This window comes from Zonotrichia leucophrys, chromosome Z (assembly GCF_028769735.1).
Source record: "Zonotrichia leucophrys gambelii isolate GWCS_2022_RI chromosome Z, RI_Zleu_2.0, whole genome shotgun sequence".
Classification (NCBI taxonomy): domain Eukaryota; kingdom Metazoa; phylum Chordata; class Aves; order Passeriformes; family Passerellidae; genus Zonotrichia; species Zonotrichia leucophrys.
In genome coordinates, this window is record NC_088200.1 from 29,081,591 (window position 1) to 29,099,255 (window position 17,665).

A 17,665-nucleotide genomic window follows, 5' to 3' on the forward strand; every position below is an offset into this window, starting at 1 on the left:
TCTGTCTTGATGTTCTCTGCTGGTAGCATTCTTAGTTAAGTATATGACAATAATTGGTCTGGTTTGGATCAGAAGAGGTATACCAATAAGTAAGATGCAAGGTAATAGAAAAGTTGCTGTTTTGTTTTCAGTTGTAGTCTCTCTCCACATGTAACTGCATTCAGAGTTTTCCCATTTGGACAATTACTTTTCTTCTTTGTGAATGCTTTAGGTTATTGTTTGCATTTTCCTGCTTTCTGATATTCCTTTACCCGCTACTGTGTTCTTGAGCACTAAGTCTTCCTTTTCCCTTGAAAAGGTTTTGCCATGGACCAATAGTAAGAGGTATGTTTTTTACTGATTTATGAGTTACTGCACTCTCTTTGATAGGTTGTTCCTGTTTTGGTGCATCTTGTCTCAGCTATCAGCAGTATCCGCCTGTACATACCAAAAGACCTGAGGCCTATTGATAACAGGCAAAGTGTGTTAAAATCTGTACTGGTAAGTTCCACTAGACTGTGTAAGTACTCTGCTCTGCTTAGTGAGGTACTCTTAAACCCAAGGCAACTTGTAAAGAAATTTGTGTAAAGTTTCTGTCACACCCTTACTCTTTAAAGGCATTGGCAGCCGCAATGTCAATTGTTTTTCCTTGTCAAGTAATTTTAAACAGATTTTGAAAACTCCTGAAACATCACATAACTTTAACATTACAGCCTCCGGTGTCTCTATAGTTATGCCAGCTTATTTTACTGTTACTTATCTTCAAAAAAAACCCAACTTTTTCATCATTTTAGGAGGTACAGAGACGTTTTCCTGATGGAGTACCCTTACTAGATCCTATTGATGACATGGGCATCAAGGACCAAGGGTTGAAAAAAGTAATACAAAAAATAGAGGCATTTGAGCATAGGATGTATTCACATCCTCTTCACAACGATCCAAACTTGGAAACCATATACAAACTTTGTGAAAAAAAAGCACAGGTAAAGATACAAACCAAATTACTTTGTGTTTAGTTACAGAGGGGGGAGGGAGGTTGTCTTTCTACTTCCTTTTATTTTTATTTGCAAAGCCCAAATCAACTCTTTTAAATTTACTGAATCTCACTAACAAAATGGCTGAGTTGGTAGTATGCCCTTCCTTGGTACAAATGTACATCTGAAAAGAAAGCTTCAGAGGAAATTTTCAGGAATTAGAAGGTTACAGGGGTCTTTTTCACTGATTAGACGTAGCACAATGCTGTGTAGGAAAAGTCTTCATAGATAATTTTAATTGATATGTTTAATACATTTGTGCAAACCTAAGTTGAATTGATGGGGCTTATTAGCTTGAGTAGTGCACCAGAGAAATCATTGTGCTGCTGCTTCCTGAGCTGACTCTCAGCCTGGAAGCAATTACTTGTTTTGTATAGAGTTGTACTGTCTTAGGCTGAAATCAGTTATGCATAAAACCAGCTCTCATATTTTTCTGCTGCTTGAGAAAACAGGTTCTCCAGGAGCCACTTCACAGAAGTGAGGTGTTTCTGGAATGGGCAGCACAGAGTTGCCTGTGGTAAGACCTGATTGACCGAGCAGCTTTTTGTGAAGGTGTCTGCTGTAAGGATGTAGATGGTGACTGTGATGAACTGCAAGCCACTGGAGAAGTTCTAATAGCAGAAAATTATGCCTTTGGCTTACATTTCATTAAATAATTGGTTAGCTGAGACTTAGTATAGGTCTTAGAAGATGAGTGCTCACTTCTCAACAGAGAATTTTCTGTCATTTAGTGTGGACTGATTTGGTTTGTTTCTGTGCTGGTTTAGGGCAAATTTGTTAAAGAATCTGCAAAGGAGGGCCCCTCCAGAAAGCGAAACCCACACGGTCCCTCCCCCCAACCGGTTCGGGAAAAAAATTCCTCGGAGAGAGGTGGAAAGAACCTGTTTATTTGACTGTCCCCGCACCCCCCAGCACACAAAATGAACAATGCCCGATGACACCGCTCTGAGAAAGATGACAAAATCAGAAAGTCTCTTTCGGGGGTGGTTGCTCTGTTCTCAGTCCCTCCGGCGCTAGGCCAGCTGCTGCAGCCAAACCTTCGGTGTTCCCGGGTCCCAGTCCAGAGCAGGTTCCAGATGGTCACAGGAACAGGAGAGGAGAAACAGTCCAGGAAGCAATGTGGACTGTTTAGCTAGAACTAGCTAATAAGCAGAGGCAGAAAGCAGAGCAGAAGCAAGAGCAGAAAAAGAGAGCAAGCAAAAGCAGCAAGCTGAAGCTGGAAGTAAAAAACAGCCTTATGTACTGCTTTCCTCTGTGTGCCTGATAAGAGAAACCCAAACAAAACTTCCACTCTTCAGAGCCGGTCTTAAAGGCACAGAACAGATGAATGGGGATATACAAGCATCATAACGTCACCCCAGGACAGTTTCCCACTGTGGGTAAATAGCTCAACTTCCCAGGCTTACCAGAGATTTCAGTAGGTAAATGGAGCTGGCTTTTTTACTATTATTATAAAATCAGTTTTAAACCTTCCTCTTAGAATTCTTAGGCAAGTCAACTTGTGAAGTAGTATGTTCATATACCATTGTTCCGAGGCATTTATGTAAATTAAACAATGTCTTTAAAACAGTTGCGTCTGTTAAACCAGCAAGGTGTAATTCCTCTTCTTCTGGCCCCCCACCCAGATTGCTATGGATATTAAAGTAGCAAAGCGAGAATTGAAGAAAGCCAGAACTGTCCTGCAAATGGATGAACTCAAATGCCGCAAGCGTGTTTTGAGAAGACTGGGGTTTGCCACGTCTTCAGATGTTATTGAGATGAAAGGACGGGTTGCTTGTGAAATCAGCAGGTAACTGGCTTCTGTGCAAACTGTTCATTGTCATGTATATACACATTATTGTCCTTGCTAAAATTAGTACATTATGTTTATATTTTAAAGTTTTGAGAAAATTAGAAAAGGATTCTTTAGAGACTCTGTTCTGTGTAATAAAGGTAATATGCTGATTCAAGCAGCATAAGTAAAGTAGCAACTTAAGGACAAAATACAATAGGTTTTAAAATTAAAATGTAGACATGAAAATGGCAAAACAATAGGCTTTTTGTGCCTGACTTGCGTAATAGCATGTGTTTTCATGTAATGTTGTACATTGCATGAGGGGAAGGTCTTGATTTCTGTGGTTGACATTAGACCAGGATTGTTGGTCAGAAATGAGCGTAGCAATGATTGTCAGCAGGTACCAAGTCACTGACAGGTTTGCAATAGAGCGAAATTGCTTCCATAGCAATCTGTGAAGTGATGCATTTTACTGTAATACATTTATCAGGTACATATATATTGAAAAAGGTGAAAAAAATAATGAATCAGACTTCAATATCTTACAGTGTAACTCAGATTTTGATAGGATTTTGTATTTTTAAAAGTCACAGTGACTGCTGTACTCCTTGTCTTACAGGTAAGTTTATTTGATAGCTAATTGTCTTGCAAAATCTGATACCAGGTAGGGAAGCTGAATCTGAGTTTTATCTACTTCCTGACTGTCTGGAATGGTTTGAGTTACACATCTCTCTTTTTAAAAAATCATACATTGTTTTTCTCCCATCCTATGCATTTTTTTGATTACCCCAAAAATAGAGGCATTTTATCCAAATAAGTATGTTTGGAGTTTGTATCTGCATCATGTAGTTACTTTTATAAATCATGATTAAGTCTTTATTCCTCAAGTAAATTGAAGCAAGTTTGTTCCTTTTTTCAGTATTTTGGAAATACCCAATTGAATTTTTTCTAAGCAGCAACAGTACTAGTTTTAGTCCTTTTCTGAAGTTACCTAACTCCCTGGTTCTTTCTGATCTCTTGATATTCTGTCTGAGAGAAACTGACTAACTCAGCTATTCATACTAACTCATATGATCTGTCGGGAGAGTTTTATTGTAGTTCAGTAAGTGCTATTAGTTTATTTAAAATACTATTGCAGTCTCTTAATCATTAGCATTCTCCTTGAGAGGCTAGTACACTTGTTTGTGTGTATGTGTATTTTGTGTTCTGACAGTAAAATTAAGATGCTGGTTTTTTAATCCATATCCAGTTGCTTCAGAAAACAGATTATTAGTTCTTCATTTAAAAATTACATATCAGTAAGTCCTTCCCCTAAGCTTCATTCTTTTTATTTTAGTGCTGATGAACTACTCCTGACGGAAATGATGTTCAATGGTCTCTTCAATGATTTGTCTGCAGAGCAGGCAACTGCACTACTCAGCTGTTTCGTGTTTCAAGAGAATGTGAGTTACTTCTTCAATTCAAGACCTCTAGACATTCCTGCCTTCTAACAATACTGTTTTTTATTCAATTGCAGAAATTGGTCATAATAGTATGAGCCATTGCACATTTTTGATTGCTTCCTAAGATGTTTGACATGAACTCCTGTTGAACTTGGCGAAGACATTTCAGTTTCAATGCTAAGGTCTCTTTCCTCAAGAGACACTCCAAAGGTTGTGTTAAATTGCAGTCTTCCTTCTGCAATGAAGCAGTATCATTGGATTGTCAGCATGTGCTGCTATTAATACACACATACCCCTCCATATAACTGAAAATGTAGAATGATTATCTCAGGAAGATGCTGAGCAATAACTGCACCCTGCACTCTGGGATCAGCATATATTTAATCATCAGACATGTCTGTGTTACGTTACATGGTCAGTACCCTTGACTATTGATTGAAATGGCAGTACCATATGGAATTGGTGCCCAGAAGGCTGTTAAAATCAGATCATATGTTTTTAAAAGCATGGGCATTTAATACCAGATGTTACTGTTTTCCACCTGCAAGCTGTATAAAAGGGTAGTATCACTCCAGAAAATTAGTAAAAATAAACTTCCATATGAAACACTTTTGCAAGTAGGTAGCAAGATGTAACACTCAGGTTGATTCTAAATATGGAAAAACCAGTGGCAGCAGATGCTAATGCATTCAGCTTGTTTTTAGAAGGGAAACCAAGGTAAGGCATTGTTAATTAGAATATTGGGATTCACTCAGCAATAGTACTTGAGTCTAAACAGCTAGGGCATAAAGATAATCCTGTATTTTGAAAAGCCATATTTTCATATATTGCCACTGATGCTTAAGTTATTAAAAACATTTTGTATTCTTAAAAGCTTGTAATTGTTGAAGTAGTTAATAGCAGTTCATTTGTCAGTTGAAAACTATGATACAGCTAAATAGAGGGAATTTTGGAAGTATCCAGAAAGCAGGTGCTGCATTTCATAATGTTGGTATACTGTACAGAAAGATTTTGTTTTCTGGTCTAGTTTGAGGAACAAACATTCGGGGAATTCAGTAATTTAATATTTGGCACTCAATATGTTTGAGAATATATTGGAATAATGTAGAGTGGCAGTATCATGCATTGAACTTCTGCTTTTACATTTAATTTGGTATAGAGCAAATGTATGGGAGCACTTGAGATTGTTTATTATCTTCTTTTTCAGTCCAGTGAAATGCCAAAACTGACTGAACAGTTGGCAGGACCACTTCGGCAAATGCAGGTAATTAGAAATCTGAGCTCAGGGTTAATGTTAACACGAGCAAAGCTCGTAAGTAATGTATAATAAGTGTGAAGACCTAATTTTGCACCATCAGTGAATTCAGCTGGCACTGCATGTGATTTTGCAATGTGTAATTAATAATACATTATATGGTGCGCAAGAAATCTTTATGCTAATTTAGAACATGCCTCTAAAAGTTTTATAAGCTTGCTTGCTGCACTGTAGATTCTTAGTGTAGACAGACTTCATGTAAAGAGTGGTTTACTTTCTGATTATGAGTAATTTCACACTAAAAAGAAAACTTCATCCTGTAATGCAGTACCTAATAATGTGCATGTCTTTTTGTTACTTAAATTCTTACTCTGGTTAAGTATAATATAAATACAAAATATTTTATTTTAAAGGAGTGTGCAAAAAGAATTGCCAAGGTGTCAGCAGAAGCAAAACTGGAAACTGATGAAGAAAATTACTTGAATTCTTTCAGACCCAACCTAATGGATGTTGTGTATACATGGGCAAATGGAGCTAACTTTGCTCACATCTGCAAAATGACAGATGTCTTTGAAGGTACGCTAATCAATTGTTCTTTAGAAGGTATGAGTTGATAATTCCACAGCAGGGAGTGCTAATACTGAATAACCTTATCGTAAACTCAGATATATTCAAGCATCAGTATGGCTAAAATCAAGTGGGGAAAAATTCTTTACTATATATTTAAATTTATACTTACACACTGATGATGATTTAGAATCTAGATTCCCTTTATAAAGGGATATCTCTGTATTCTAAAAACTTTCTCTAAAACTCAGAAATTCTAAGCATTACAACAAAAGGTAATGCTTACTTTTTCTAGTTAAAGGGAAAAACACCATGTTCCAAATGCTTGTCATCAGGAAGTACAGGTCTTGCATTTGTCCTCATTATAGTTAAGTTTGTTTTTTCTTTGGTATAACCAGTTCTTCCTGCTGACTTAATGATGACAGAAGTGAAAAGTGGTAACCAAGTCTCTCTTTTGAATAGTTTTGCACAGAAGTGCAATGGAGATAGTTGCAAAGCCTAGATATAACGTGTCAGGTGGATTAATTTGGTTCCTAGAGGTTGTCAAACAAGAACAGTCAACACTAAAGGTCAGGCCAGAATGAAAAACCAGCCTGTTGGAAGTTGTGAAGAGCAGGGTGGATGCACCACTCTTAGGAGTCTTCCTTTTTGAAGTTGTTAGTGTCATTGTTGCCTCCCTCAAATGCTGTTTTCTCCTTCACAAAGGTTTGCAGATTCCCTTATAAAGGGAATTCATGCACATAATTCATGCACGTAATCCAATGCATAGACCCAGGAATTTTCTGAAGAAAGTTGCTTTTGAGCAGTACAAATCCTGGCAGTCTTTGCTTCTGCAGTCAGCAGATCCCTCCTATTTCAATGAGTATCTGAGCCTTCCATTTGCTATGGAAGCACCCTGAGTATGTGGAACATTGAAGCAGCTGGCTTATGTTTTACATTGACATTTTAATGTTCAGGATACACTGGGCAGTAACATTTTCCATTTACCATATTTGTACTGAGACAGTCAGCTTTGTTCTACTCAATAGTGCCAGCTTCCTCAAAATGAGATCTTAGTGGCCTGTTTTGAGGTCATCTCTTTTAACAGGGGTTAATGCATGATTCTTCCCTTAACTTTCAGTAGGCTGGTTTTCTGTGCTTTCTGTCCGCATCCAAAATGAAGGGAAGCACTTCAGGCATCCATTGTTGGTTATGTGTGCCTGAAATGGATTGTGTTCCTAAATTCCAGAGTAGTTTTCCTTGGTTATCCAAGTAACTGTAGTGATTTAAAAGAAAATCAGAATACAAAATAAGCCTAAGTGTTCCAAGAATAAGTGTGTTTGCCACAAAGTGGAGTAGCATTGATTTGCTTATGAAAATACCTTGTCTTTAAGCTGAAATATGTGGTGGGAAGAAATAAAAATAAGAGCAGCTTTTAAAAGCCATTAGGGAAGAACGCTAAACAGAGTTAAATGTCTTATGTGTTAACTGCAGACCAGCTCCTGCTTTATGGAAGTATAAACAATAATAATTCATTTTAAAATTGCAGTTTTCTTGAACATAAAACTCTGTGTGCAGCAAGCCCAGCTACGCTGCCTGTAACGAGTACTCCCTGGAACGGCTGTCGCGGTTTGCCTTGTAAATGGAGATGAGCAGGATCTTTGACAGCTGAGCCAGGGCAGCCCCAGTGCAGCACTGCCATGCTCGGGGCAGCTGCCCTCAGGTTGCTTGTGTTGGTGTGTGCTCTGTGCTCAGTAGCCTACGGGTGGGCTTTTCCATCTCCTGTCATTGCAACAGGTTTTACAAACTGCTGCTCTTACACAAACTGTTCTCACTGTAGAAACTGTCATGGCCTAGTGAGCCCCTATGAATGCTTTTTAGAAGAGAAGCATTAACTTTATCATGTCCCACTTTCCCAGGAGCTATGAACAATGCTCTTTTCATACTGTGGGGTTTTTTTTCCCCAAATATTATATCTTAAGGGGTAGTAAAAACGTTGTAGAAACCAAACCCCCTCCAGTGAGCAGAGACTCAGATCTTCCCCTAGATTTGGTTGCTCAGAGCCCCATCCAACATGACCTTGAATGTTTACATGTATTGAAAGGTCACAATAAGGTCTCCCTGGAGCCTTCTCTTCTCTAGGCTGAACAACCCCAACTCTCTCAGCCTGTCCTCAAAGGAGACCTGTTCCATCTCTGATCATCCTGGTGGCCCTCCTCTGGACTCGCTCCAACAGGTTGATGTCCTTCCTGTGCTGGGGACCCCAGAGCTGGATGCAGCACTGCAGGTGGGGTCTCATGAGAGCACAGAGGCAGAATCACCTCTCTTGCCCTGCTGGCCACACTGCTTTGAATGTAATTGGCTTTCTGGGCTGCAGGTGCACATTGATGGGTCATATAGCCTGTCATCCAGCAGCACCCCCAAGTCCCTCTCAGTAGGGCTGCTCTCAAGCCCTTCATCCCATATTTACCCATTAGCAGTTATTTTGCCTACAGTAATTTTGACTGTCGGAGATGCTGCTGGAGGAGATGACCAAACAGGATGCTATTTGCTTGTGGCCAGAAGAGCAGAAGCATTTCGAGTTGTTTTGTGAAATTTGTAGCAGTGACTTGGGCTGAGCTGTGAGGAAAGTTCAAAAAGGAGATAAATGCATAATAAATCACAAGTGGGTGTTGGTTGCAGTGTAGGAGCTGTGGCAAGATGCTTATGTGTGTCATTGTAACCATGCAATGGCTTGGTAGAGTGGTCCATGGACTCTTGAGTAGCTCAGGATTGGTAAGATAGATCACTTACTGTTTTACTGCCTTTGCCAACAAAAGAACTAAGGCTTATAAAAAATAATCCCAAAATGAACCTGTGGTAGTTCTTGAGGCAGCTAAGTTGTGAATCTCCTACTGGTCTATGCTTTTTGAGGAAGTCTTAACAAGTTATTGAAAGAAAAATTCAGCTAGGAATTACTCAACAGCCCAGAAAGTAGTGTGATTAAATATTAGTTAGAGAATGTAAAGACAGTAGAAAGGACAAGCATTTGGAAACACCTTCAAGCAAATGCCTCACAAAGAAATTTACTGTGCAAACAGAAACTAAGTTTAAGACATTTGGCTTCTAGATAAATTGAACAGGGTTGTAGAAGGAACAATTACTTTGAGCAATTCAGGACCGGTTACACGATGTGGCACAACGTTGTCCCTTGCTCTTTCATACAGGTAGCATAATTCGTTGCATGAGGCGGCTAGAAGAACTGCTTCGGCAGATGTGCCAGGCTGCAAAAGCCATTGGGAACACAGAACTGGAAAATAAGTTTGCAGAGGGTATGTACTTCACTTTTACAGTACATTAAGCAATTTTAGAAGGAAAAGTGATGGGGCAAGGGGCTGCACAGATTGTGAGGACTGAAGGTGAATAGTTTTGAAACCTTCTCATGTTGACAGTGTGGTAAACAGCACCATTGCTGTTGTATTTCCAGATAACATCTTTATTACAAAGTGTGATTTAAGGGTGGCTAAAAATGGATATACAATGACTTCCATTTAATAACCTGTAACATGCTTATAACTGTGCTTTAGTGGTTGTTATAGTTAAGACTCTTCAATATTAATATTTTTTTTCCTTCTTAATAGGGATTACAAAAATCAAGAGAGATATTGTGTTTGCTGCAAGCCTTTACCTGTAACAGCAGATGTCTTCCAGAAACTATACTGACATGATGGAACAAATTCATCAGTGTCACATGTGGCTTCCATATCAAGTAATTCCTTTTAATGGTGTTTACTTAAACCACAGTTGATTCAACAAGGCATGTACAAACAGCAGTGTATGTAATATAACTTGTTACAGTTTTCAATAAAAATTTACAATTATAATAGCTTTCTTTTAAGCAAGAGCTTGAACCAACAGAAATTTAAAGTTTAGATGTACAATAACTGTGGTAGATGTTACTATATACAGGTAAAGTGAGCATCCAAGAGCAGCAGCAGTCCCTTAAAGGCAATTACTTATATTACAGAGTTAGACTTGTGAAACTGTTTTCATTCAGAGCAATATAGTTGATATGGGTCATTCTTCATGGTTGATGATTGCTGCCAAAGTGATTTCCATTTGTTGGAGTCTCATGTAGGGTTGTATGGGAATCTTCTTTTGGTTGAAATGTACATCCTCTCACTTTGAAGAAGTCTGACACATAGACAACCTAAGTGAACAAATTAGTGTTAAGCGTTAATCAGTGTTAAATTATTCCTGCACTCACAAGTCTTTGAAACAAGGGTTCTGCAGTAGGCAAATTCTATGATTGGAACTAATAAAAAGCTTAATCAGTTTAAAACATTAAAAAATGGCAGGGAAGTCTTGTACAAGATTCAGACATCTGTTCTTTCAATAGCTTTTTCACCTTGCCATTGACCAGTTAGTCACTGATGGTTTAAGCCAAATTCAAGGCTTGTGCTAACTGACTGCCTTACCAGGCACTGCTTCATTACAACAGCCATAGTTTGAACAGCTCTAAATGAAGGAGCAAAATGTGCTTTTGGAGGGCCCACAATGCAAGTTTAGTTAAATTTTTTTTCTGTAATTTAGGTGGAAAAGAACAGGAGACATGGTGCTTTAGCTGGACCCAGCACCTGTAAGGCCAGCTCTACCTATGTAGTTCCTTCCTGCAGTCTTTTAAACATACCACCTCACTTCTTCACAGCTAGGAGACATCTCCCTCACTACAAGACAGGTGGTTGATCCAGTTCTGCAGCTTGCTGTCTTCCACTGCTCATTTCACCAAGTCCCATAGCAGATGTGCTGGGCACAGTGCTACCTGGAGTGCAATAAGTGAGAGCCTCACACAATCCTTTCCCTTCCTGTATTGTGTCTTCCCCTCCCACTGCAACCCCGAGAACTGCAGAACACTTGAATGTCCGTGGCAGAAGAAACAATCTCCCACCACGCTGGCAGCTGGCTGATGATCCAGCACACTGCTTTAGCTACAGACCAGGGGAGTTTCAGCTTCCACTTAATGCCAGATTCCCTCAGCTCAAGTTAGTGATGATCTGTTTGCAGTTGCTGTGCTGCTATGCTCTAACCTCAGCTTGCTGGTTTTGGAGAGGAACTCATCAGTTCTTTCAAATAAGAGTCTGAGGGTGGTGGTTGGTGCTAGTGTATATTTTTTAAAATAATTTCCTGACCTTTCAACTCTACTCTCTGTAATGCTACTTTCTACTCTTTCTTGTATTACCAAGCACCTTCTGAATCATCCAACATCCTTGACTAAACTTGTTTTCCTAATAAAAGTGTTCTCACCTCTTTGATCTCTGATGTTTCTTACTCTCTGTACTTTTTGTTAGAAAAAGGGGTAGGATTATGCCAACATGTTGCCATTTAGTAACAGCTAATGCAGCCTGTATGATTTCCCAGAGCTGCTCCAAGATTTGATTATTGATTGCAGCTAGTAGACAGCTTTGTCTTGAGCCCTTCTGACCTGAGAAAGCTGACAAAGCATTTATTGTGGAGGTTGTTCTTCCCAGCTGAGCCTCAGTTCTTGATAACTGAATCTGTCAGTAAGACCTCAGTTCATTCCCATTGATCCAAAATTATCTATGGATGAATTAGCCATTGCATTCTGGTGAGACCCAGTACAATTGTTGTCACTCAGACAACTGGGCATGCTGTGACAAGTTTAGGCAAGTGTCTGTTTCCTGGGATAACTTTATACTCATCAGTACAGCTGAGCTTCACATGTTTGTTCCTTGTTGTGAACACATTTTTAGTACTAGGAATGCACACAAGAAATGGTGCAGAAGAGCTTTAGTTTCCCATCAGACTGAAAAACCACTGTGTAAGGTGGCAAAGGCAGACACTTTGGTGCTGTACTCATTCAAGGCCTTTTCCCCCGTTTACTGTATAAAACTTACTTTATATTATGTTCTTTGGTATTGTACTTGGGATTTCAAATGTGGCTAGAAGCAAAAAGCTTGATTTATATAGAGAGGCCTTGGTTTGCAGTTACCATTTCCATCTTAGTTATTTGAAAAGCTCTTGAGCAAAGGCTATGTCATGTTGTCCAATGGCTAAAACTACCATTTATCTCACTCCCCAAAGTACTACTGCTACAACCAGTTCAAGGAGTTGTTTCCCTGTTTCAGCAATTTCTGAAGCGTTAGAAATACAGGTTTGCTTTTCTGTGAACAGAGCCTGCAATTCTAAGGTGCTGTTCATAAAAGCAGCATTCACACCCACCCACCCCCTCAGGAATTACTTACAATGAGCACAGCTACCACTGCACCCTGGATAAGTCCTGTTAAAACATCACTCCAGTGATGCTTGTAGTCAGAAACACGTGAGAGACCCACGTAGATGGATGCAGCAATAAGACCAAACTGTAAAGTAGGACGTACAAGTCTTGCCCAGTCTCCTTTCATTCTTGCCTGAAGATAAAGCTGAAAGAAAAAGAGAAATTAGTTACAAAATGCAGAAAGCACAGATGCAGCAAAATTGTGTTGGGTCTTTTCAAAGAGTTGATTGAAATTTTACTGAAGTAATATTCACAGCTGTTCCAGGTGCTATAGTTGTACTTTTAAGGCTGCCAAGGCAGGGTTTGATAGTTTTGGACTTTATTTATATATAACACCATCATATTGTTCCATTTGTACCAATATGACAAATTAGTATTTTCAGGATAAAGGTCCTGGTAATACTAGAGCCACTTAAGCTTAAAAAGAATCCAGTGGAAGTCAAACCAGTATTTTACTCCTGCATGAACTACATGTAAGGCTTATACACAAAATAGTTTACATTTACTATTCATAGAGCTGACAAGTTTTTAAACTTCATTCTCAATTCCAGTCACCTTCAGTATTATCAGCTTTTAGCATTGCATTGCAGCTGTAGCTAAGTATCAGAACTAACTTGATGTAATGGTAGCATTTCTCAGTTGTCACTGGTATATTTCACTGAGCTGTGTTCCTCACTCTTTTCAGCTGCCTATTAACCATACTACCACTGTTGTGGATATTTCAAGTTCCCATGTATTTTCCCTCCCCTCAGGTCTGCTTTTGTTGTGTATATCTGTGTTTTTGAGGTATTATCTAAATTTTGCAGTATTGTTTCCTATCTAATCTAATCCAAGACCCCAGCCCTGTTTCTTCTGTGGTCTGTCTAGGATCTGTCTGTCTACATCTGTCTAGCTCTCTAGTTTCTCTAAATACATTCTGTAAACATAATTGAATTTATTCTGAAACTTAATCCTATCACCAAAGAAAGCAGCATAGTTACTGCATTCACTGACAAAACAATACATTTGGAAGTTATATTTAACATTTCAAGTATATCTTCACAGAGACACTTAGAAACTTCAGGCCAGGGACAAAACCTCAGCTAACAGTCTTGAGTGATGTAGAAACCAACACACAAGCATCAGGCACCAAGGCAGCACTGGTGCCTGACGGTAAAACCCTCCACTGCCAACTTCAAAAGCCATGGCTAACCTTGAGAAGCAGTACATTTACCATGTAAATACAGGCACAGAGAAGACACTGTAGATGCAGAGGTGATACTTTCCAAAGTTAAACATTTGGGGAATGTTTCTCTTAGTAACTTACATCATAATTTTGGCATGCTGACATTTTCAGCTATAAATGGAGCATCAAAAAGATCAACCCTATCCATAAACAGTTTTCTTTAATAGCAAGGTCAGGGTAGAATCAGCCTCTAAAGAAGCTACATCTAAGACTAAACTGAAATAAATTTTTCCCCTTCAAATTGGTGGGCACTGCATATTTCTGTGAGCCTCAAACTCACCACTAGGGAAAATACAGTTTAGCCACTTCAGAAATTATCTGTCACACCAAGTTCTTTTAACAAAAGGTGTTTTAATGGACTTACTGTGATATTACTTCTGGATTTACCAACAGTCGACCAGAACACTACAAAGTGCCTGATGGAGCAGAGGAAGGTCCCAGGAGCATATGCTGGTAGCCTGAAGAGCTGGCTGATGATTTAATACTGGCTGTACTTCGCTCTTTCCCTATTTCCACTAAATTTTCCTGAAGGCAGTTAAAATACCTTGCTGCAATGAAGTTTTTTTCCATATAAACATTTTTGGAAGTTTGCAAAGGGTGTATAGCCGTAGTAGGAAAAAAAAGGGTTATGCAACCTTTTTGCAGATATGTGAGAAAATAGGTTTACCTATGAACATGAAGAAAATGGGGCAAGGCATGCAAATGCCAGCTCAGTGCACTGAATGACCAATAAAGCAATCTTTGGCTTTAGGCAAATTCTTTCTGCTTGAGAAAGCATCAGACAAGAAATTTGGATTTGACATCTACATGAAAGCTTGATTTCTGTACTTTGAGAGTAATCTCCCATCATGAAGTTCTGGAGCTGTTCTGTCAGCTGCAGAGCATAAGCAGTTGGCTACAGACTTCACAAATTCTGGGTGATTCTTCACACCATCAGCTCCTCTATCTGTACAGGAAACAGCCAAAGGTCTTCTTGCACCTTCTATAGCAAATAGATTCACAGTGTTTTAAAACTGGGTATGGGAAGGGTGAGAAATGATACCACAGATCAGTCTTAGGCTGACTGGTCATTGCTGTGTTTAATTTCAGAAATAGCAGCTGTCATTCTGGTTACAGTTGGGTTTGGGTTTTTGGGTTGTTTTTTTTTTTTTTGTTAAGTTGAAAATAATTGCTTATTAACCAGCTGCTGCAATAGCAAATGCCACGTTATTTTTAAGCTGGTAGTTTCAAACTGATACTGCTTTTAACAGGCTCTGAGTTGTGCTACCCTGCCAAGCTTCTTCCCACTACTGTGACTTGCTCTTAGAAAAACAACAGCAACATGTCTGGCTGCAACAGGCATCAGGGCCACGCAGGAAAACACAGCAGCCAAGGAGAGGAGGAACTTTTGCCGATGATTGATTAAATGTAAATCAAGGTTAACACTGGAAATATTCAAAATTTTCCTTTATATAGTTTTAGCCCTTATGTAGAATTAAATGCACAATATGGAGATGTCCTAGCTCCATGCTGCATTAACCCTTGCTACTATTTTGACCCTATTGACTAACAGAGTGCAGTGGCTTCATGCTATTGACAGAACCTCCTCCTTTATGGCATACTTCAGGTTCCTTTGCTCCTCTTTGAAGTCACAGAATAGCCTCAGAGAAAGAAAGTAGAAGCAAATCCCTGTCTCTCCACCCAAGCCTCTTTTCTAGAAAGGACTAAGTATATAAGAAAAACTTGTGATCTATAGAAGCCACAGGAACTTTAGGAAATCTCATCTGGGAATACTAATGAAATGCCTCCTGCCAGCATTTCTCATATTGCAGAGAACGAATTTGTGAGCCTATGAACACAGCAGAAGCATCTCAAACTGCTCTGGTAGTGACCCACTCCTGTCAGCATTTTGACCATGCCAGCCTCCCTCCACACTGTTCTGAGCATTCTGATCCTTCACCAGTTGTCTTTTAGCTGTGCTCCATCGCTCTCCATTCCCCCATCCTGCTGCTTCTTGTGTTTGCTTCGTTCATTCCTTTTAAAAGTGCAAAGAGATTTCACGAGACTTCTTTTTAATGGGATTAAATAATCTTGAGGTTTTTTTCCCTACTAGTTTACTCCATAATGAAAATATGTGCTCTGCCACACACGTCCTGAACGAAATTTCTTCTTAATCTATGGTCTAGTACTTCATTTCTAAAAATACAGACAAGCAATGAAGAGAAACTCACAGCTACTTTGTGGCTTCTTGCAAGAAGCCACAATCATGAATGGAAGGGTCTCTGCAACTGGAGAATTATTTGCTACTCCACATTTCTAGCATGGCTTTTGAGCATTTGCTCTTTCAACAGAACAGTATTAATTTACATAAACACATGCCTACTTAATTTGGAAGTACAGTGACTTGTGTTTCCTACATGGGCTTCAGGAGGTGCAACCATGTGGCTTCATAAGGAAACTTCCTAACAGCTAATATAATACTTCTTCAGTTTAAGGCCACAAAATTCTTTTAAATCTACCAAAACCTATTCAGTTCACCAACCAAGATCATATTTCAGATATTTAGTTTCAATATCTAATACTCCTTGGTTATTTTCATTCAATACCTTCTCCTGTTTTTTTCCAAAACCCAATTATACAGAAATTCTGCACTGCAAAATAAATTTGCCTATTAAGGTATGGGAAATCCTCCTTCACTTGTTCAAGAATGGATGTCAAAAGGAAGAAATCTGGAGAGGAGAGGGATTGTGGTGGTGTTCCCCCACCAAGTAATGGTACTTGTACCAACTGATTTGTTCTGATACTTTTCAAAAATAGATTTTCTCCTGATACCAAAAGACCCCAGTAATTGTATTTCCTATAGGGGTCTTGTCCTAAAGAACAGGAGCAAGGCAAACCTTCCCTTTAGATATTTACCTATTTTCACTCTTATTTCCATCTCTCAAACCGTAAGGGAATCACTGCATCATTAACTTAAGAGCAGAACAGTGAGGGAACAGTTTCCAAGAGAGAAAACTCCCCTGTGACATAGAGAAATGAAAACACTTCTCAGTTTGTCCAAGTGCAAGTAAGACTCTGGAGACAAAACAAAGTTGGAGAAAATAAGTTCTCATGAAATAAATCCCTACTTTGAGAGATCTTTGTAGTTGATAGAAGTTTAGAAGTGAGCAATTAAATGGAATGTACTTTACTTAGCTTAACATTTACTATTAGTCATGTCTGTCTTTGGTTTATGGTATCTGCCTGAGCAGTACAGAAGAGCCCTATGGCATTGCTGTCCAGGAGGCACAAAATACTCCTGTGGTTACAGTCACTATTTGGATCCATTACCGGCTGCTGTTAGGAAAGCTCATACTTCAAAGCAGGTCTGCTGACCCCAAAAGTCCCAAGAGCCACAAACCATAGGGATTCTTCCCAAACCAAGAAGCTCTGATTTAGGAATGCTTAAGCACACTCAAGTCCACAAGTATATGGTTTGCTTTGAGATTCAGAGGTGGAGGGAGTAGATATGGAGCTACTGTGTATAGGTGGTTTTGTTAATGAGGCAGGGGTGGAAGGAAGCAAAAGCACAGGAAGCACCAGTGTTTTGAAGTCTTCGCAAAAACAGCCTGTGCACTAATATGAAAAGATGGGGCAAAATTTTTCAGAAGGCCTGGGATTAGGCATTAACAGCTGAGAATCCAGGCACATTTGTAAAATAGGAAAATTTCATTTTAATATATATCCTAAGGACCTCCAGGAGACAATACCCCTTGCCTAAGACTGCAAAGTCTTCCATTAGGAAGCTGGGAAGATGCACAGAGTGCCAGAGTAACTATTCACCCTCCAACTCCATCAGTAAATACACACTGTAGCCTTTCGTGGAGGAGAGGGCAGTGCAGTCGTCACACTACAACACACTTGCACCAGTTTGCATCTGAGCATCTTTGATAGCAGCCCATATTAAAATATGATCCTCCAAGAGAAAAGACAAGCTGAGACATTCAGGATAGATTCCTGCATAATGTTATAAAGCAGCTGAAACCAAACATTTAGACAGATACACAGAGATATGTGATACAGGTAAGTGATCTGCCATCCCTGTTATAGTCCTGTTCAGCAATCCAGGCACCTCTTCCCTGCTCAGACTAAGGAGAGAAACAGCAGAGAGAAAGGCT

General features: G+C 39.3%; 2 protein-coding genes across 4 annotated transcripts in view; one reads left to right on the top strand and one right to left on the bottom strand.

Annotated features, from left to right (window-relative positions):
• MTREX (Mtr4 exosome RNA helicase) overlaps positions 1-9,773 on the top strand; it is a 42,514-nt gene extending 32,741 nt beyond the window's left edge. Inside the window, exons 20-27 of one of the 2 annotated variants that reach the window (XM_064736908.1) lie at positions 370-480; positions 774-962; positions 2,639-2,802; positions 4,124-4,229; positions 5,437-5,493; positions 5,898-6,060; positions 9,237-9,341; positions 9,651-9,773. In XM_064736908.1, coding sequence (XP_064592978.1) covers positions 370-480; positions 774-962; positions 2,639-2,802; positions 4,124-4,229; positions 5,437-5,493; positions 5,898-6,060; positions 9,237-9,341; positions 9,651-9,703 — 948 coding nt within the window. In that variant the 3' untranslated portion in view covers positions 9,704-9,773. Of the gene's footprint in view, positions 1-369; positions 481-773; positions 963-2,638; positions 2,803-4,123; positions 4,230-5,436; positions 5,494-5,897; positions 6,061-8,172; positions 8,278-9,236; positions 9,342-9,650 lie in introns of those variants that run through there. The other variant, XM_064736907.1, reaches the window with a different exon arrangement.
• PLPP1 (phospholipid phosphatase 1) overlaps positions 9,768-17,665 on the bottom strand; it is a 59,636-nt gene continuing 51,738 nt past the window's right edge. For both annotated transcript variants that reach the window (XM_064736910.1, XM_064736909.1), the window contains exons 5-6: positions 12,273-12,449; positions 9,768-10,219 (exon numbers count right to left, since the gene is read on the bottom strand). In XM_064736910.1, coding sequence (XP_064592980.1) covers positions 10,094-10,219; positions 12,273-12,449 — 303 coding nt within the window. In that variant the 3' untranslated portion in view covers positions 9,768-10,093. The remainder of the gene's footprint in view (positions 10,220-12,272; positions 12,450-17,665) is intronic.